General features: G+C 36.6%; 2 protein-coding genes across 5 annotated transcripts in view; one reads left to right on the top strand and one right to left on the bottom strand.

The window, feature by feature from the left end:
* VPS50 (VPS50 subunit of EARP/GARPII complex) overlaps positions 1-13,752 on the bottom strand; it is a 135,833-nt gene extending 122,081 nt beyond the window's left edge. The window contains exons 1-2 of the mRNA XM_046670423.1: positions 13,620-13,752; positions 6,526-6,594 (exon numbers count right to left, since the gene is read on the bottom strand). Coding sequence (XP_046526379.1) covers positions 6,526-6,594; positions 13,620-13,652 — 102 coding nt within the window. The 5' untranslated portion in view covers positions 13,653-13,752. The remainder of the gene's footprint in view (positions 1-6,525; positions 6,595-13,619) is intronic.
* A 4,403-nt stretch (positions 13,753-18,155) lies between these two features.
* The window catches only part of HEPACAM2 (HEPACAM family member 2), a 36,045-nt gene continuing 32,082 nt past the window's right edge, over positions 18,156-22,118 (top strand). For 2 of the 4 annotated variants that reach the window (XM_046670218.1, XM_046670219.1), the window contains exon 1: positions 18,156-18,276. In XM_046670218.1, coding sequence (XP_046526174.1) covers positions 18,198-18,276 — 79 coding nt within the window. In that variant the 5' untranslated portion in view covers positions 18,156-18,197. The remainder of the gene's footprint in view (positions 18,277-22,118) is intronic. The other 2 variants (XM_046670220.1, XM_046670221.1) reach the window with 1 other exon arrangement.

Raw genomic sequence — 22,118 nt, 5'->3', positions numbered from 1 at the left:
AGGAACACAGTCTTGTACCTCTTTGCATCTTGAAAACTTAGAAACTGCCTATCTCAATAAATATTTGTCATGCAAGAAGGGTTAAAAATCTCAAAGCAGCTGAAGCCAAGAGAAGCATAATTTCATTAATGGTTAAAAGAACACAGCTAAATATTATTAGGCTTGAGCGCTTAAGAAAAATTCTATATGGTTTTGCAGATCCATGGTTAGAGTCCCTCTTGGTACCACCTGCAGAAGACGCCTGTCTTAAATGATACATAACCCTAAATTGAAAGTTTTTATCCCAATCACTAACATGAAAACAGTCTCCTGGTCATAAACTTCAATACTAATCCTGTCTAATACAGATACCAATATGCTCATCTTCTAAAAAACTACTCAGTACATTCTTTTGCATGTATATTTTTTCTATCTTCTCTCTCCTACAAATATTACAACAGAGAAAGGACAAAATATCAGAGCAAAAAGGGCTCTTAAATAGCATCTAGTCTAATCAAACCTCTTCACAGATGCCTTCCCTGTAATAAGCTGAATGTTTTAAGTTGGTACTTTGAGCCTAGCTCTCCTCACTCTGATCCCAGCACACTTTCTTCAGATCTGGGTAAAGTTTTGCAAACCAAGCTGTGTAGTTAGTGTGTGGTTTCAGGATTCTTTTCATGGACACTAAGAAGCCAAGTCAAATCCACTTACCTTACTTCAGAGAAGTATTTCAAATGCTAGAAAACATTCTGCCCAAACTCCCAGAGTGTTATATAACGGAAATGCTGCAGAGTAGGCAGGTATACTCAATAAGTATTTGTGGAATAGATTAAGTATAAAAACAACAATACATTCTTATATTTAGACAAATATGTTCTCAAGTTTTGACTTCAACAGATACTACTTTTGTCCCCTCACCCTATATTTTTCTGTAATGAAAAAATTAAAAGCACAGGGGCTGGCCCAGTGGAGCAGCAGTTAAGTTCACACACTCTGCTTAGGTGGCCCCAGGTTTGCCAGTTGGGATCCTGGGTGTGGACCTACATACCACTTGTCGAGCCATGCTGTGGCAGGCATCCCACATATAAAGTAGAGGAAGATGGGCATGGAAGTTAGCTCAGGGCCAGTCTTCCTCAGCAAAAAGAGGAGGATTGGCAGCAGACATTAGCTCAGAGCTAATCTTCCTCAAAAAACAAACAAATAAACAAAAGTATAGCTAAACCAAGCATGTAATAGTAAACATAGCTGAGTCCTATTTGTATTTATGAGTTAGTGAAATCAAAGTCTTAAAAAAAAAACTTACCTTTAAAGAACAATATCAGGAGGCAGTATTCATAAAAAATATCAATATTAGTACTCCTTTTCAGAATTATGATACACAACCATTATGGAAGCACTATAGAAAGTGTTTATTTCAAGTTGAAATGTAGATTCATAAGATTCTAAATACTGATATTTTTATTTTTTAATCAGGATTCAACAAATACTCTCAAACACAGTCCTAACAAGTTCTTTAACTACTGCAATTATTATATATTAAAATAATTTTAGTCTTAATTCTTCATAATTCTTGTAACAAATTAAATTAAGTAAAAACCTTTCATTTAATTCAAAAAAGTATAAATTTCACTAAATGAATAACAAACCTAGTCAGTAAATACTACATAAATCATGTACTATCTATAATATAGAGTACAGTATTCTTATATCCTTACTTCTGCACAAAAATACCATTAATTTGAAATATAACAGAATCCATTTCCCAGGAATGAAATTTTAGGTCATCACTAACTCTTTACATTCTCTCACAAAAACTGTCATTAAAACTTCCAAAGTTTGTTCTAAAAAAATTCCTGTATTTTTCCTTTCTCCATTCTTATCACATCCTCAACTTGGCCGATGGTTCCCAACCTTGGCTCCACGCTGGAATCACCTGGGGATCTTTAACACTACTGACACTTGGCCCCACCCCACACACTGTGATTTAAAATGAATGGGGTTTGGCCCAGGTAATGAGTAATTCTAACGTACAGCAAAGTTTGTGCACCACTGACCTTGGCTCTGAACTATTTAACCTAAGATCTTTGAAATCTATCTCAAAGTTTCCTTTCCTATAGCAAGTTCTGAAAAAAAGCCTAATTTTTTTGCTTCACTAAACTATTTTCACCACCAAAATTCCAAATTTCCAGTATATGGATTATTATTTGACTCACTTCTCATCTTAAAATGGGATACAGTGTCATCTTGTCTACAAAATATAGAAAGTGTACCAAATGATTTCTAAGGTGTCTTCCCACTCAGAATTTATATAGTTCTCAAAAAAGAAAAAATCAACAAAACTTTCTGGATCATCAAGCACACCTAACGCCCCTCTTCGCTTCCCCTTCACTACCCTCCATATGAAATTTGCCAATATTAGACCATTCTGAGCCTAAACAAACAGCCATTTCATATGATTCATCCTAATATTTTCCTACTTATCCTTTACACTAGAACCTTTTAATGTAACAGAACCCAAGCTAAACTATTTCTTTCTTGAAAACCCCAATGAAATCTCAATTCCTTGTTACAACTTAGAAAGACATTACGAGAAGCAAAGAAAAAGAAATGAAGACCATTCCTGAAGACCAAGGATGCCTTTTTTTTATGTTCTACCAACACTCGAGTGACATACAGCTATTAAACGAAATTAGGGCTTAAAAGTTTCTCTATACAAGTATTTACACTGACTATTTAAATAACATAAATTGGGGTTTTTTATTTGTTTGTTCTTTACTTCTTGCACTAGGATATCAGGGGAACACAAACTAAGATAGTGTTCTATTTTTTTATTGAGGTACAATTGACATACAACATTATATGAGTTTCCAGTGTACAACATAATGATTGGATATTTGTATTATATTGTAAATAATCACCACAATAAGTCTAGTTAGCATGTGTCACCATACACAGTTACAGAGTTTTTTTTTCTTATAAGAACTTTTAAAATCTACTCTGTTAGCAACTTTCAAATATGCAACACAGTATTGCTAACTATAGTCCCCATGCTGTACTTTACATCTCCACGACTTATTTATTTTTTAACTGGACGTTAGTACTTTTTGACTCCCTTCATCCATTTCCCATTTCAGCCCTCTCCACCTCCCCACACACCTCTGGCAACCACCAAGCTGTTCTCTGTATCTATGAGCTTGGAGTTTTTTATGTTTTTTTTAGATTCCACATATAAGTGAGATCATATGGTATTTGTCTTTCTCTGTCTGACTTATTTCCCTTAGCATAATGCCCTCAAGGTCCATCCATTTTGTCACAAATGGCAAGATTTCATTCTTTTTTATGGCTGAATAATATTCCATTGTATATGTATACCACATTTTTTATCCATTCATCCATCAATGGATACTTAGGTTCTTTCTATTCTCAGCTGTTGTAAACAATGCTGCAATGAACATGGCAGTGCATATATCTTTTTGAGTTAATATTTTCATTTTCTTTGGATAAATACCCAGAAGGGAATTGCTGGATCATATGGTAGTTCCATTTTTAATTTTTTAAGGAACTTCCATACTGTTTTCCATTGTGGCGGCACCAATTTACAATCCCACCAACAGGGCGCAAGGGTTCCCTTTTCCCCACATCCTTGCCAACTCTTCTTACTTTTCCTTTTGTTTGTTTTGTTTCGTTTTGGTGAGGAAGATTGGCCCTGAGCTAACATCTGTGCCAACCTTCCTCTATTTTCTATCTGGGACACCACCACAGCATGGCTTGATGAGCAGTGTGTAGGCCCATGCCTGGGATCCGACCCCACGAACCCTAGGCTCCCAAAGTGGAAAGCGCAAACTTAACCACTGCGCCTCCATGCTGGCCTCTTACTTTTCCATCTTTTTGGTAACAGCCATTCTAACAAATATATATTGTTACTAAAAATATCTCCCTACACCAGACTATCACATAGCTTTCTTTTTAAACCTAGTAATATACTGTGAGCATTTTCTATGCAACATATATATGTAGAATCTAAAAAAGCCAAACTCATAGAAACAGAGCCTTTATAAAAGTGTTGTTGCCATGACTGTGGCATAGGGGAAATGGGGATATTTTGTCAAAGAATACACACTTCTAGTTATAAGATGAATAAGTTCTGGGGATCTAATAAAAATATTTAAAAAATAAAAAAAAAATACGTATGACCTAACTATAAAGTCATACCTAAGTTGTGAAACACATACTCAGCATTAAAGTTATACCAAGCCATGCTGTGCAGGGAATTTCTGAACACAAGTCTTCTTGAGTCTTTTTTTTTTTTTAAAGATTTTATTTTTCTCCTCTTTCTCCCTAAAGTCCCCCGGTACATAGCTGTATATTCCTAGTTGTGGGTCCTTCTAGTTGTGGCATGTGGGATGCTGCCTCAGCGTGGTTTGATGAGTAGTGCCATGTCCGCACCCAGGATTCGAACTGATGAAACACTGGGCCGCCTGCAGCAGAGCGCACGAACTTAACCACTCGGCCATGGGGCCAGCCCCATTCTTGAGTCTTAATTTCAGTACTGACTATGAACTTCATCCATATCAAACTCAGTCTACTGACTGGAGCTTTGCCACTCTCTGGAGCCAGCAAGTTTTTTTTTTTTTTTTTTTTAACAGATTGGCACCTGAGCTACAACTGTTGCCAATCTTTTTTTTCTCTTCTTCTTTTTCTCCCCAAAGCCCCCCAGGACATAGCTGTGTATTCTACTTGTGAGTGCCTCTGGTTGTGCTGTGGGATGCCGCCTCAGCATGGCCTGATGAGTGGTGCCATGTCCATATCTAGGATCCGAACCGGTGAAACCCTGGGCCACTGAAGTGGAGCATGCGAACTTAACCACTCGGCCACGGGGCCAGCCCCCCACCAACTCTTAAATTCTCAAAACCACCTAGAGTAGAAAGCAGTGGCTCTGCTCACCCTGCAGCACTTGTGATGTTTCAAGACAATACACAGAGAGAATAGGCACAGAAGCTTATAAGGCTTTCTTAGTGGAAGGCTAAAGTTAAGCTGAGAGCATTGATACTAATTTCACTATTAACTGTTTTACAATTTTAACTTAGCTTCTTAGTGTGTGTCAATCAGACCAATGCCCTAGGCTGAGTCATCACCGGAACCATTTACATTTGCTGACCTTGTGATCCCAGACCTGCCTCTCTCCATGGTATCAGTCATCTCAAAAGTACACACCACTAGTCACTGATGGGGCTAAAGTGGGGGAGTCATTAAGAAGACTGTGCAATGAGACCACTATAAATCCACTACCAACGACTACTGGACAAACATCACATCACAGCTCATGGTTTAAAGATAAGAGAAAGTTCTTATGCAATACTTTCATGTATTTTTTAAAGAGGCTCAATTATCAACTTTACATTGGTTCCAAAACATGTAATGCTATCTAATTCAAGGCATGTTCATAATGCATGATAATCTTTTTTTCTTAAGTCAAAGAAATAAAGAGAATTATCTGTCAACGAGGATTTATGGTTATCTCTTAGTTCCCAATTTTATCACATTCAATAATCTTTTATAACATTATATAAAACTATTCAAAATGCCTCTTTAAGGTTTTTGTCTAAGCCATTTCATGTAAAAGTGTTGGTTACAATTGTATCATATTTGGAGAATATGTTGGGTCTGATCTAAAATAAAGGCTAAGCAGCAAATACAAAATTCACTCTAAGGCACCTCACAGAAGTGGGCAATCCTCCTCCTAAGAAGCTGACTCTGAGGTGTGACAAGAGGCCTTATACTTGCTCACCAAGAGAAACAGGCCCTATGTATTAAGATGCAAGACACAGAAAACAAACAGTAGTTTCCAATATGATCCTCAAATTGAAAATCACAAGAGCAGACATTCAGGAAAACAGGCTTTGATCTGTGAGGGAGTTACTATTCACAGAGGCAGCTCCAAGTGGCAACAGCCCAGAGCAAGAAACAGCGGGAATTTATTTATTTAACAATGGTTAATAATTCTCCTGAGGGGAAGCCAGCTAGCTTTCAAATAACACCTATTAAATTTGTAAACTAAGAAGTTCACATGAATATTAGGGGATTAAAATCTAAGATATCTACAATTCAGTGTAAGTTATGCTTTAGCTACTTATTCAAAAATCTCTGCTTCATAACAAAAACATAATTAACTATGATTTTTGGCTCAGAGCATTACAACATAAAAAGTAAATTATTTAATTTCATTTCTCCAAATTATAGCAGATAAATCAATAAGTTTCTCATATAGCTATAACTGTTTCAGGTTAAGAATTTGATACAATAATAAACTCTAAATTTATCAATTTCACATTTTCTGTTTCACTATAATGAATCATACTGCATCCCAATGAGTAATGAAAGCAAAAACCAGGCCCCAAGCCTACTGTACTATACAAATTTACCTAGCGTATCATGACAACCATCTGTCTGTGGGAAGGAAAAGCCTCTGCAAATCAATTATTATCCAAAGGCAATGATATTTTCTCAAAGAAGTGAAAAGTCACGCTCACACATGTAGATCAATACCTTTCCAGGGACCCGGAGACTCTCGATGGCACCGAGATCACTGAGGCTCTCTGGAGGGCTTTTAAGACCCTTAAAAAAATAATAAAAGAATTTTAATTGTGCTGCAGAACTGTAAAATGATAGAACATACCTATTCAAATAGAAATCACTATTTTAAAAACATAACTTATCCTGCTTTAAAATATATAGAACACATGTTCTAAAAACAATTGTCACTTAATACATATAGTACTATCATTATATCAAGTAAAGATATACTTTTCGTAGTTCAAAGTAAAAGTATTACATGCACCATCATAACTAACGTTTGAAGTCTAACTTAATTAACCATGATTTAAAAACAACCAAAAGAGGAGGCCGGCTCCATGGCCGAGTGGTTGTTCGCACACTCCGCTGTGGCGGCCCAGGGTTCAGATCCTGGGTGCGGACACGGCACCGCTTGTCAGGCCACGTTGAGGCGGCGTCCCACATCCCACAACTAGAAAGACGTGCAACTAAGATATACAACTGTGTACGGGGGGGCGGGGTTGGAGAGAAAAAGCAGGAAAAAAAAAAAGATTGGCAACAGTTGTTAGCCCAGGTGCCAATCTTTAAAAAAAAAAAAAAGCCACCACCAAAAGAAAAGAAACCTGGGTGACAAAAAGGATTCTATAAAAGAATTTATCTATTAATCATTACCAAATTCACCTGGTAAAAAGGTCCAAGTATTATGACTCACTGATACAATAAACCAACCAAATGAGCTAATCAAAGATTTTTAAATAATGCTAATTGCTTAATTAATACATAAGTAATCCTTTGATTTTATTTGATTATTTCTCACCAATGCACCCCAATTTATACTGTATAATTGAGACTTAAACCTGATGTCTCACTGCTTTCTACCTGTTCTTTAGCTCTTCGTTACCCGGTACTTTCTACATTCACACCAACTAAAGGATTCTGAAAGTCTCATTTGTACCAGGGAAAGTTATCAAGACAGAAAGAATTTAGCAATTTAAATTTTCTTTAACAGCCTCTTTTTAAAAATAGGCCATTCAAAGCAGACACCTGAAATTCCTGTAATATTAGTCTGTAAGCAAATTAGCTGGTACATGAATTTGAGGAGAGATCTATGCTACAGGCAAGTTTTTGTCCTTTAGATGCCCTACATCGACCCATTGGTGTCCTTAGTAACCAAAACATATGGTACATTTATGTTGATTATTTGAGACTTAAAGCAGAACTTGCTTATTTTTAAATTATAGAGGTGTGTATTTATCTTCCCTATTCTAAAATACCACCAGTCATTTCTACAAGTTTTTATGACAAGATGCTCTGCCTCACCCCCAAGTCTTCCATCACTCCCAGAATACCCCACCCAGCCTTCTCCCTCTTTCACACACACACTCACCCTCTAAAGAAACCAATACCCCACTTTAAGAATTAACTCCTCTATGAAGTCTTCCTAAATCCCTATGCTTCAAAGAACACACTATTTCTCAGTATTGTCCATGGATCATCTCCATCAACATCACTCGGGAAATTTTTTAAACGTGATTCCTGGGTCCCACCACAGATTTAGATCTGAATAGGTATTTCTAGATTAGGACCAGGAATTGCATTTTAACAAGCAACCCTGGTGATTCATATAATCACGAATGTTTTAGAAACCCAGCTAGACATTTTCCAACACCACACCTCTACCAAAGCAGTGAAGTTTTAAACATTAAATATATCTCTCTTTCTCTTCCAGACCATAAGTCTCAAGAGAAAGGAGAGAGCGAGTCTTATTTGCTTCTATAGCCCAGTGACTAGCAAAGTTCCAGGAACAGAGTAAACACCAAAGAAATGAATAAATTATCCACTAGAAGTCTTTGGTCAGGCTCCAATCTCCAGCTAATTAGAACATTGTTCCCATGGGAACATGTAATTGACTTTAAAATGAAGTTTCCAGGGAAGTTTGCTGGAATAAGAAAAGCATAGGTACTGAGGTTTACTGTCTTACAATGAGTGAGGAAATAAAAGTACGTAACTACTCTTGTGCACTTGTTCTTCCTTGTCCCAATTTCTCACCCATAGTCATCACGGGGGCAAAACATCAAGTGGTAAAGAAGGCAAGGTTGGCTTATACAACTAAACTTCTATATACATTATACACTCACATACATACGTTCATAAATACACACATTTATGAGAGTAAATCTTCATGATTTGATTCAAAATCATGACCACCCATAATATATCTTTTAAAAGATGTAATTTCCATGCCTTTTAAACAAACACTTTTAAAAAGTACAGATTTGTTTAACCAATCTAACAGAAATCCTAGGAGGGATGCATCATGTGTAATTTTCTTTCCCCAGAGCTACTCAGTAAAGAAACCAACGGCTGAAATGCAAACAACGATATATACCAATATCTAGAAAAAGGTCTAACCTCCAAATTAGTCACCAAACATAATAATTTGCTACTAATACATGGCAACTTTCCATGAAATATACAAAATAAAAGTAATAAAAATTGGAAACCCTACATACATGTTAGGAAGCAGGAGAGCACAGTGATTCAAGGAATGGGCTCTGTGGCCTTGAACAATTTGCCTAACCTACCTATCATTACATTCTAATGATGATGACAGTCATTAGATGGTGACATCTCAGAGGCTGTTATAAGGAGTAAGGGAGATAATGTATGTGACAGGCCAAAAACAGGGTCTGCTACACAGCAAGCGTTCTTTAAGTGTTAACCATTATTCTGAATATCATTGTGATCACGGAGAAATGTTTTTCTTTTCTCTTATCAGAACAGAAATGAAGAATTACCTAAATGTCTCAAAGCACATCTGACATTCATCTGTATTTCAGGATTACAGATCCTGAACCCTTTAATTAGTAATTTTATAGATTTCTACTAACAGATAGGAAGTCATCATTTTTACTTTCACCTTCCCCTCTCTAAGCAGGAAGACATAGTTATAACTGTAGTACTCTGCCTTTATTAAATTGAAACTTTCACTGTAATCATTAAGCATTATTTTTCTTTTGTAACTGGTTTTGTTTTGATAATTTCCCCAATTTAAATTTATACAAAATTCAGCATAAATAATTCCTGCCACTGCACTTTCTTTCTTTTCCCAAATCAGATTAACACTTCAGACTATTTCTAGTATGTCTACATGAATCCTCAGTTTCCTTTCATGACACTAGCAACTTAACATCCCAATGGTCTAAAGGAGCATGTGAGATGACTTGCATTTCCTTCTCTTTTCAGCAAAACTCAGTAGAGTGTTTATCCTCAATCCTCAGTTTATCTAGAAGCCACTCTAATCAGGCCCCCCACCTCTTCACAAAAAGTGCTGCTGTTAGATCACCAAGGACCTCTCTGCTGCTCAGTACAAAGGCTCCTTCTCATTCTCACCTGACATGGCCCATCTGCAGCATTTAAAACAGCTGGTCATTCCCTCCTCTTTTAAATTCTTTACTTGGCTTCCAGGACCCACTCTACTTGGTTGTTCTCTTTATCCAACATTCATCCAACAAATACTTATTGAGCATCTGTTATGGGACAGGTGCTCTTCAGGATGCTGCAGACTTCTTACCTGGCTGGCTGCTCCTTCTCAGTCTGCCCAGCTACCTCCACAGCTTCTCCTTGACATTTTAACACTGAATTCTCAAAAGCTCCAACTTTGGACTCTTCTATATCTCATGCACTTCGCTGGTGATCTTAGCCAGTTTATATACCTTTTACATGCTCATAACTCCCAAATTTTTATCTATACCCTAAATTTCTCCTCAGAAATTCACTTTTTTAGCCAACTGCCTACTTTATCTCTCCATTTAAATATCTACAAGGCTTTCAAATTAACAAGGCTAAAAACATTCTCCTTTCCTTCAATCGTTCCTTCCTCCGTCTTACCTACCTTGGTAAATGGCAATTCCATTCTTCCAATTGCTGGGGCCAAACCATTTAGAGTCAACCTTGATGCTTCTCTTTCTCTCACAGCCCAAATCCAATCTGTCACAAAATCCTGTTTACAATATCTCCACAATCTGACCTCTTCTCAACACTTTCAAAGCTAGCACCCGGGTACGGCTCGCACTTGGATTACTGCGATAGCATCCTTATTGGTCTACCTCCTTTTGCTTTTTCTCTCTTCAATCTATTCTTAAAACAGACGCCAGAAAGATCTTTCTGCAGTATATGTCAAATTACATCTCTCCTCTACTTGCTATTTCAACCAAAAGAGAAGCATGGCCTTGCTATGAGTGAGGAGAAAAGTAGGAGGAGATGAGGTCAGGATGAAGTTCTTCGTTCTCTTACTTCTTCCCCTCAGCTTCCTGACCTCAGCTCCTACAATTTTCTGCTCCAACACTTCCCTCCACCCACACTGGCCTCTTGCTGTTCCTCAAACATGCTCCTGGCTCAGGGCCTCTGCATTGGCTGTTCCTTCCACCCAGAATGCTCCTTCCCAGACATCCAAATGGTCAACTTCCTCACCTCCTTCAAGTTTCTATTCAAATGATACACCTTCTCGGTGATGTCTTCCACGGCCACCTCATCTAAAATCATAAATGACTCCAAATTCCCAACAACTCCCAGTATTCCCTATCCTGTTTTCCTCCGAAGTATTTATCACCTTGTCTGCCTGAGCACTTGTCTGTTTTGTTCACTGGTGCATCCTCCGAACTTAGAATAGTGCCTGGCACATAGTGCTCAATGAACATTTGTTGAATGAGCTGCAAGAACAGAGGCCAGCACAACGGAGAAAGCAGAACAATAGATCTCATCTAAATAAAGAGAGCTAACAAAGCCTGCTCTCCCACTCTATCCCAAACCGAGATCCTGGGAGAGCTGAACTACCAAAAAACCTGAATTTCATATCTCATATTGTTACATTTTCTGTAGCCTCACAAAGAAGAAACACCTTGTGTATATTTATTCATAATACTACTACATTTAACCCAATAATAAACAGCACTAAATAAAATCCCCAATGTAACTCTAGGCAGAAACCTACTTTCGTACTTCACAGATTCATGAACTGTGTATTAATAATGATCAAATAAGTAGAAGTCAAGCCTTAAACATATGTAATTAGGATGACTTTAAAAATGTGTGTAAAATTCATAATTTTACCTCACTTTTACATAGTATAGTTCCAGCTTTTCATATGCGTGCTTTAGTTGGGGTTTGTTTCCATCTTATAAGCACAGATTTCACCCACTCAAACCAATAAGCAACTGACTGAGGCTGAAGAGTTACCATTTTCAGCACAATTTCACTACATTTAGGAGGCATAAACTCATTACCACTGATATCTGGACTTTCGTATTTTTTCTCTCCCTCTTATTATTACAAAATATGGTTAAAAAACAACAAACCAACCAAAGTTGCTGAGCAATGATGACAATGTTGACTACACTGAAGTGCATGGCAAACAACATGAGAGAGCACAAACTTAGCTGATGCACCAAAGTCCAAATTCAGCATTCCAAAGGCAGTTTAAAAGTATTAGTGGTATAATGTACAAAAGTGTATATTGTTTTAAAAATCAAACAGATATCATAGTCAGCCTGAAATCATCTATTGTATCAATTACTGCAACAGCCTGCTTCCAGCTTTCCTGCTCCCCCACCACCAACACAGCCACTGAGATGATCTCTATGATCAAGTGCTTCTTTGATAAGGCCCAGGAACTTCATTAACTCCTTTATTTACCTCTTTACCTTCATCATATCATATAAACATGACCACCAGCCTAACTCCATGAGGTATATGTTATTATTCCTATTTTAAAGATGAGAAAACAGAGACTTGGAAAGTTAGGTGACTTGCTCAAGGTCACACAGCTACTACAGGATGGAGCAGGACCCAAACTCACTCTCAAAGAACAAATAATATGAAGCATAATATCAATACTCAACAAATGTGAGAGGTTGCCAAACGTTACTACCCACTTACTTACATCTTTTCTTACTCACAGAACTTTTTTATTCTATGTTCACGACATTACCAATAGTTATTTGACAGGAGTAAAATAATCATGTGGGACTCATGTATTGTTCACCAGAAATCTACAATTTGTAACCTGTTCAGATATCTCCCAAATTCTAAATTCTCAAATAAGAATTTGATTTGGAATTTGTATTCTTTTTTTAATCAACAACAAAAACTCATAAATGAACTTTTCATTAAATGATTATCCTACACTTTCTCCAAAGTTCTCAAAACCACGTTGATTTAAAACTCTAAAGTATCTTTCTCTCATTAAAAGAATAAGAATTGCCAGTACTAGTGAAATATTAGACTTGAAATAAATAATGGTATATAAAACCAAGTCATGATCAGGAAGTACATAAAAGAAAATGTCTCCCAATTCTTGCTTGAAGGAAGTTGAGGCATTATTAGGAAGTCCCTAACATTTATGAAATGGGATACAAAATAGCCAGTTTTTATTCACCAATTATCCTTCTGGCAAAAATAAATATATATGTATTACTATTTTGCCATAACAATAACTAAAAAAGGTAGCATTTCGCAAACAATTTTCACATATATTAGCTTATTAATGGCCCTCATAACAGAACTGTGACACAGGATGAACAAAAAGAACTCTTCTCATTTTCACATGCGGAAACTGAAGGTACAAGGTTTGAGAACTTGCCCAAAGACATAAAGCTACGAAGTCTGTCTTCAATTTAGGTGTTTTTTTCACTCCTTCCAGGTCATCTCTACGGCACAGACTCACCTCCCTACCCAAGCCATCTGCTCAAAGACGACAGACAGCATCAATGTGGGGAAACCTGCAAGGCAGCTGGGGCTGTCACTGGAAAGATGACAAAGGGGGAGGATGGGAGACAAACATAGCCTCTGACTCCCTCATTCACCTCGTCTAAACGAATGTTTCTGGAACGCCACCACCCGCTGCAGCAGGGTTCTGATCCGGGCGGTGCCGGTGACTTTTCTAGGGGGTGTCCCGGCTTCCGCGTGCCCCTGCCACCTGCCACCACCTATAACTTAGGTCTCCTTCCGCAGCGGCCCAGGAACAGAACATCTCGGCTCCTCTCCCAGGGGAGATGAAGAATGCATTTGCTTCAGCTGCCGTGACTTACCTGTCGAGTCATAAGAGATTTGATTTTTTGCATTGTCGAAATCGTGAGTGGGGGTTCCCTGCCACAAAGAAATAACAAATCACACCGAACCAGCAGACAGCTGGCCCCGACACAGGGAAGCCATAGTGAGTGGTCACGTGGAGCTGCCGACCCGGGTCATCGTTTCTTGCCCTGGGCATGCTGGGAACTGTAGTCCCAGCATAGTAAAATGAAGGAGAAAGAACAGCGCGGGTACTACATTTCCCAGCAAGCAAAATAGCGGGCGCTTTAGTTAAGCCTGCACATCTTGTTGCTCTGAGTGACCGCGGCGACTGCTGGTCTTTACAGAGGTGTCTGCTCTCGGTAGCTCTCCTCGGCGAGGCGAAAACCTAACTCATAGGGTGACGAGGCATTGAGCGACAGGAACAAAGATTGAGAAGACAGTATATAAACCAGACTGGCATGATGCCCCTAGGAATGTGATGAAGGAAACCCAGCCTGGTCTAGAAGGGCGCGGTGGGAGAACGTGAGGCTGACGCAAAGGAGCAGGAAGCCAAGGGAGGCGGTCCGCAAGAGGGGACCTGAGCGCGTGGGACGGCCCGGTAGTGCTGGCCTTGGCCTGAGAGAAGGTGTAGTTCAGGTGGTCCAGTAGGCGACTGGGCTAGGTAGGGTAGGGCTCTTCTTCCTTAGGCTTGGCATCCACTTCAAAAAAGCCCTAAAACTAAAGGATTTAGTTCCCACCTATCATTTCACTACCTGCAAAATCTAAGGCAAGTCAAGATGAAAATATAACAATAATAAATACACAGGTCACTCTAAAGTCCTCTTTTCAACTTTTAGCAGTTTATTTAAATTGGAGAAAGTAATAAGGGAGTCGTTTGGGCCTCAAATTAAGAAAGAACTTTCCGGGGCTGGCCCCGTGGCCGAGTGGTTAAGTTCGCGCCCTCCGCTGCAGGCGGCCCAGTGTTTCATTGGTTCGGATCCTGGGCGCAGACATGGCACTGCTCATCAAGCCACGCTGAGGCAGCGTCCCACGTGCCACAACTAGAAGGATATACAACTAAGAATTATACAACTATGTACCGGGGGGATTTGGGGAGAAAAAGGAAAAAATAAAATCTTTAAGAAAGAACTTTCCAATTATAAAAATACTCCCCCCCAAAAGAAAGTCACCCAGAGATGACAATTCATAATAACTAACACTTATTGAAAGCTTATTAAATGTCAAGAATTCTGCTAATAGGTTTACATGTATTATCCCCTTAAGCCACACAAGCGTCCTATGGCGTTGGTACTATTGTCCCCATTTTAAAGATGAGGAAACTGAGGTATGGAAAAATTAAGTAACATGCCTAAGGTTACTGCAGATGTGCATGCAGAAACTGAAGGACTTATTATCCAGATGTTTTAAGTAACGACTTTATGTATAGTGTTGAAAAGTGAGTCCTGAAATGTGGTGCCAATGATTTTTTTTAATTTATATTTATTTTTAATTAATGTTTATTAGAAAAAAATAAAATACAGGCCCATGATTTCAAAAATATTTCTCAACTAAAAATAATGTTAAAGTGTGCCACACTAATGAAAACTATTAGGTAAACAATAGTGTGAGTGGTAGTCAGATATGACAAAAGTCATAACTGGTTTATGAATGACTGAAGTTTGGGGGACACTAACATAGAGGTTATTTCCAAGTCTGAAATTCTATCCTTTGACCTCTCAGAGTGTTGTCTTATTAATTTTTTACGAATGAGGTTGTAATATTTGACCTTGGGTTTTGTAAGGATAAATGAGATGAGGCAAGTGAATGCAATTTATAAATTGTAAAGCACCTTACAATTATGAGGTATTGTAATCATAATTCTGCCCAGTTCTCTGCTCTGACAGGACCACTCTGTGCATACTTCTATCATTGTGCTTAACAATTCCTTTTGAAATTATATGTTAACCTTAGTCTTCTCTGACTCTGTTATTTCTAACCCTATAAAGAAAATCCAGTCACTTTAGGGCAGTCCTAGATTCGTTCATTCTTTACCTACTCTAATCTTAATTGCCAGACAGTTCTTAGTCTGTGAAAATCTTTATAAAATGGGCAACTTTATCCACCTGTAGTTTTGAGGCCACACAGTTTATTAGAGCTTGATTCTGGAATAGAACCCAGATCTAAATGCAAAAAGGAAAATGTTTTTTTATTCACTGTATTTGTTTTTTTTTCTGTCAGCCAAATTTGGAGAAATGAGTGTTTTCTGTATCTATTTGGCCATAAAAAGGCAAGAAAACATTAAAACTTTGTTTTTCTCTAATACTGTACATTTTATTTTATTTCTTATAAACTAAAAAGAAATGGACAACTCAGACTTCTAAAAGTTCAAAGGCTTTAACTATAATATTGAAAACATGTAAAGTAAATCAGTGCTGTCTAAATAAACTATATTTTCTAATTCAACATACCCTCACACTATAGAAAATAATTGAGCCATACATGGTGCTTTTTTAACTCCCTAGACTTAAAAAAAAAAAAAAAAAAAAACTTAGAGTTACATTGCCTGTTTGGCTTCCTATGTAAACATCCTGAATTCAGAAATTACTTTGGCAGGTAAGATTTTATGCCTACTACCTGACACTAGAGGGCGCTTTGTCATGGTTATGCCACATAGGACTTTCCCAAGATGTCATACAAGTATTGTCATTTTTTAATGTGTGCCATGACATGAAAAGATCACAGCTGTGATTCATTATGGCACTTTATTTATGTAGCATCTGTTATCGCTTATATCATAAAAGATATTTTTAAATAAACAAATAGAATTTAAAAAGTCCTGTAAATTGAGTAAATGTGACATTAAGAAAAACTCACTACTTTGTCTTTACTTCTTTCATTTTGCCTAGGACGCAACACACTTCATCATGAGCCAGCACTGGGTTTTAAAAACAGTGGAAAGAGCTTATTTAATGAAGGCAATTGGAGATTAATATTGATTAAAAGATGTGAAGGGTAGCCTGTGTAATATCTGTAGAACTTCCTTATTACTTTCCAAATTGTATTTTCTGCAATCCAATATTAAAATGTATATGCATTTCTTAAGCGTCAACTGAGAGTCAGAGGACATGGACTAAGGAGCATTTGGGGATTATTTCTGGGGGAACAACTTAATAAAAATACTAGTTAAGCACTATGCTAGATGCTAGGGATCCATAAATGAGTAGGACTGGTTTCTGTATTCGAGAAGCCCAGAGGGACCATAAACATGCAATAACGTTAATTGAGGTTAGCGAGATAAGTGCTCCAATAGCCATATGTATGAGATTTAGAGACAGCACAGAGAAAGTTGGGGTATAGCAGTTACCTAGGGGCAGGGAAGCTCTTGCCATTTTTTCTGAGCATAGAGAGATCATAAAACGACCTCTGAAGAGACCTCAGGTTTTCCAAGAGTCACTCACTTTCTTGCCTATAGAATTACTTCTGGAAGAGTTGGGAGCTTAAATGCAAAAAGTGTTTCCAAACTTGGATTCCAAAATAACTATCATTCCTGTTTTACCCTTAATTACACTTGAGGAATATTCTTCATTCCCCCGTCATTGATCTTCTTTAGTGAGCCTTTACCGTTAAAAATGATTTATGCAAGGAATTTGCTTAATATGATGAAGATTGGCTATACTTTTTTATTTTATATAGTGGAAGACTTGGACTACAGCCTTCGTGCAATAAATGAAACGAAATGAGATCGGGGTTAACTTATAACTTAGTAAATTAAGCGGAAGTACTCAGACTGCCTGCTGCCATGACAGTGAAAAGGCCAGGCTGAAAAGCTGTAGTCCAGAGCCCACAGTAGAGGCGAGATCTCTAGGCCATTGGTTCATTTCCTCTCTCCTTCAGCTGTGAAAATGTGGCCTCAGATAGTAACTGTTGGCATAGACTTTTCATTATAATTATGCATAGTCCATGATTCATTGTCACTTGCAAACACATCTGTGGTCTGCTTTTAAAAATAATGTGAATTCATAGATTCAATAAAACCATGACAGACATTTGTAGTAGGAAATACTACGTAGAAAAATACATTTTTAAAGATATTCAGGTGCTCTATTTTGATTCTTTGGTGTAACTTTTACATGTTGGTTAGTGATTTCATGATGATTTAAAACCATTTAACAGATTTATTAAATACTTCAATTTTCATAGAAAAAATTTAATTTCAAAATAATAGCATAGTTTTGCATCATAGAAACTAGCTTTTGTTTTTCAGGAAATTTCATGATATGCTCTCATTATGAAAGCATACTGTTTTTCAATAAAGTAGCCCAAAAGGATGTTTTCCTTCATGTGATTATTAACTGAGAATAATTCATGAAATATACTGACAGTTACTGATAATTGCTAAGAAGCTGTTCTGAAAGTCATGAGCCTGTATTTTAACAGAGCATATAACAGGTGTTCCCACTCCCTGTGTCCTTTGTATACACATTCATTCTGTATTCAAATCACAGAAGCAAGAGGCAGGATAGGGTCTGTTACCTCACTGCTAATTTCCCTAGCAAATAAACCAGCAGCTGCTGGTCCATGAACCGAGTTGCCAGCAGGAACAGGGCACTGTATGCATGGGACAGGATGCTTTCATGGACCCCTTCAGCAACACGGTTGGGGTCTTTCAGTGCAAAATATACCTCCTTCTCTTAGGTAAGGCACTACGTGAATTGTGTTTTAGCTGTTTGTTTGTTTTTAACTTGTGGGCATAAGGTAAATATTTGCTTTAGACAGTAGATTCACTCAGATAATTGAAGAACAGCTCAGAACCTTTTAAACAATAAGGCACTTTGTTCCAGCAAAGAAGCAGGAACATTTAGGAGAAAGGAGGTTCAATAAATAGATGGTTATTGTTTTCTTAGAACAACGTTATTATCAATAGCACTTATTAAGAAAGTAAAAACATTCTCAAAGCCTAATGAATTTCTTCTTTTTACAGAGTTTACATATCAATTCAATAGTCTTTAATGCATTTTATTTTTCCAAATATTCTTATAAGCCATGAATATGTGACCGCCTATGGTGAAACTCAAAACGATTTATGAGAATGGTTTTCTGTTTTTTAAATTACAGATATCGTGGCAAGCTGTTAGCGCTACTTCATTTTAAATTACTTATCTTATGAAATATGAAAAAAGTTCCAAACGGACAAAAAATATTTTATACCCAATAGGGAGAAATGTGTAAAAACTATTATATCTTTAAAATGACTTTAGCCTTTCTCTTTGCCCAATGGCTAGTCTTATTAAAAAAATTTTTCTCTACCTTACTATTTTCCCTCATCCTCCTCCTGATTCTTAGAGTTTAGAGGAGTCTTTCTCCAACATTCCCACTGTTTTTATGTCATCATTATTTTCACCAGATGTTCTCTTTTCCATTGTTCCTATTTATCAATTTTAAAAGTCAAATTCATTTCTTCTTTTGTTTATATTCAACAGAAAGGAATTCAAAAAGGACTTTATTCCTTAAATTTTAAGAACAACTTACCTAAATAAGCAATTTAAGTTTTAGCCTTCTTCTGTACTTTAGAGCCTTGCTTTCAATGGTATATTTTGTTATAGTTTTTATTGTAAATACGATTGTTATTCAAATTTATACCTAATGTTGTACATATCCCACAATTTTGAAATGTGTAGTTTGCAAGTTTTTTTAAAAGTGCTTGAGTTTCCCATAGTTATGATTGGTCCAGTGTTTATGTTGTCAAATTCAAACCTATATATAGATTTTTAGTTTTTGAAATTTTTAGAAAAATTAAATAATTGCCATAACTGGCTTTTTATCTTTTCTTTTTTTGCATTTTTCTGGGTTTTGAAGTACCCTATGCATCAGTGCCCCCACTTAATTTTGTAACAACAGGACTGCTGTTATTTCATAAGTAATGTTTTTGTATTTGGCTTTAAGAAGAACTTAGAGACAATTCATTTGAGGAATTCAACTAAACTAAAATTAAAATGTACTTTAGAGAAATAGATAGCATGTTCATAAGTAGTTAAAGCAGTTATTATCCCTTAAGACTTTCTTTCTTAGGCAAATTTACTTTTCTCCGTTGGTAGAGTGTTGCAAAAACCATAGGTAGTATGGAAATCTTTCTCTTTTTTGGAATGAATATCTGTTTCTTTTTTCCTTTTAAAAAACTCTTAAAAATGTGAAGCCCAAAATGTAGTCTGTAAAGTCTATTCAAAGTACGACTTCATAATTTCTATTTTCTCTAAAGATGCAAGAGCTTATTTTCAGTCAACAGTAGTTTTGTTATGCTTGCTAATATCATACATGATAATGAGGAAGTAAATGCCATCTATTTTGAGCTACATCTAGAGGTCACTTTGTGAAGTCTGGTGTTTATATTCAATACAGTGAAACTGAGCTAGGGAGTCTTGTTGCTGGAATATAGATAACTTTACAATATGACTTCAAGGAGCTCTTTACACTGGGCATTCCTTTATAATGCTGTTGTTATATAGTTTAAGAAACTCTCTAAAGGGGAGGTTATTGCTATAATTTTGTATGTCAGTTTATTAATGGTATTGTCAATGTTTCTCCAGGTTAGTATAATGCCTTATATGCAAAAATTCTAAGTATTTTCCTCTTTTATACTCAAAAAGTAAGTATTAATGAATTTAATAATAAAATTGAATTTTTATTTAAGTCCAAATATTTGGAATATCAAAAGGAAATTAAAATTTTATCAATTTTTATATCATTTATTTTCTTGAAGTTTATTGATACAGAGGTTGACTTTCTAAAATCAATAGTTTTAGTCCTTTAGATTTTCTCATACAACTAGAAAAGAGCACTTGGAAAATTTTCAAAACGAAGCTAATTTTTTCCAAGTTAGTAAATTATCGTGGATCTATCACATCCATAGCAGGAAATACAGCAATGGCAGGAGAGTATGTGTTCCTGAAATGTGGAGGAAGCATCCACTTATCTGTTTATTCCCCAAAGTTCACTACAAGTAAGCATTGCATCATGTCAATAGATTCATGTCTTTCCTGTAAAATGAAAAGATTTTAGGTAGCTGAGATAAGCTAATGTATGAAGAAAATTTCATTCCTCGCTGACATTCTTATAACTTGCTACTATAATTTATCCAATAAAAATGATGTAGGCAATCTAAGCAAACAGCTAATGTAACCACTGTACTCTCGCTGTCATACAGATATTTGAACAGGCAACATATTTGAAAAGAATGAAGTCCTATCATTTGATATAATAAGCATTGAATATATTCAGAGATATTCATTGCAATATATTATTTAAGGTATTATTACATGATACAGTTTCTAAAGAAGCCCAAAGAACTAGTTTACCTCTCTTAAACAATTATTGTAAGTGCCATATAAAATGTTATTTTCTGCTAGTTTCATTTTTCCCTGGAGTGAAACATTTGTGCTGTATTTAATATTTCATTAAATAAAATTTGCTTCCCATAACTTCAGTCATAGACTTTCCAATCAGTCTTTTCATACTCTTGATTCAACATTCTGATTCAAGATCCAAAAGTCACCAACGTTTCTATTCTAGTCATGCTGGCACTTCATGGTAATAAAGTGCCTCCCAACCGTTTTCAGAATATAACAATCTCAGTTAATTTTTTTCAACTACTTCTACAAAAAAAAGAAGATAAAAAAGGGTTCTTCCCCTTTTCAAAAAAAAAGTAAACAAGGACTTCTGCAATGACCCTCAAAGCACAACAACAGATTGGCGAGAATTGCATTCAGGCCACCTATATGTACATCTCAGTCTAGCAGTGGTTTCTAGATTCAGCTGTGAACTGTATTAAATGGAGTCAGTGACCAAACTACTCACTGTCAGAGGCAACTACTGAGTTTTATGTCAGCAGCCCTGCAGCTTTGTCCAGTGCATTCTCAAGGCAACGATGTGGAATCCCACCATCCCTCTTGATTCTTTGGCAATAAACACAGAATTGCCAATTTATTAAAGGATATCCAGGGATTGACAACTTAGTAAGTGGACTAAAGCCAGAAACTCAATACTTCAAAATTCTCTGCATCCTCTCAATTAAATATTGGCCCTTCACCTTCAACTGCAGGGTAGCTGCTACCCTGAGAAAAACCTCTCAGAACGTCAAAAACATAATTGTAGAGAGAGCCTTAGACCTCATCTAATACTACCATTGTCTCACACATGAGAAAACTGAGGGCCAGAGAATTAACATGATTTGTCTAAGGTCACTTAACTGACCAATCACCATGTGTCATTTACTAAGACCTTGTATTTCAGTGGATTTTTAACTTTATCAAAGTATCAAATACAGAAATCTCTCTGCTGTTTTAGAGAATATGTTCCTGAAATCCCTTATTTCAAGGCAATTCGCAAGTGATGAATTTAAGACTATATGGTAGAAATAGGATAAGGAAGTCCAAGACTAAGAGTGAACCAGGAAACCCTCATAAATATATTCATATTCCCTGAGGTAAAAAAGGAGACAGAAATACACTTAATAAATACAGTGAAAATTACATTTTACCTAT

Source organism: Equus quagga, chromosome 8, assembly GCF_021613505.1.
Source record: "Equus quagga isolate Etosha38 chromosome 8, UCLA_HA_Equagga_1.0, whole genome shotgun sequence".
Lineage (NCBI taxonomy): Eukaryota > Metazoa > Chordata > Mammalia > Perissodactyla > Equidae > Equus > Equus quagga.
The sequence above is the reverse complement of the archived record's forward strand: the minus strand, read 5'-3'. Positions and strand labels throughout refer to the sequence as shown.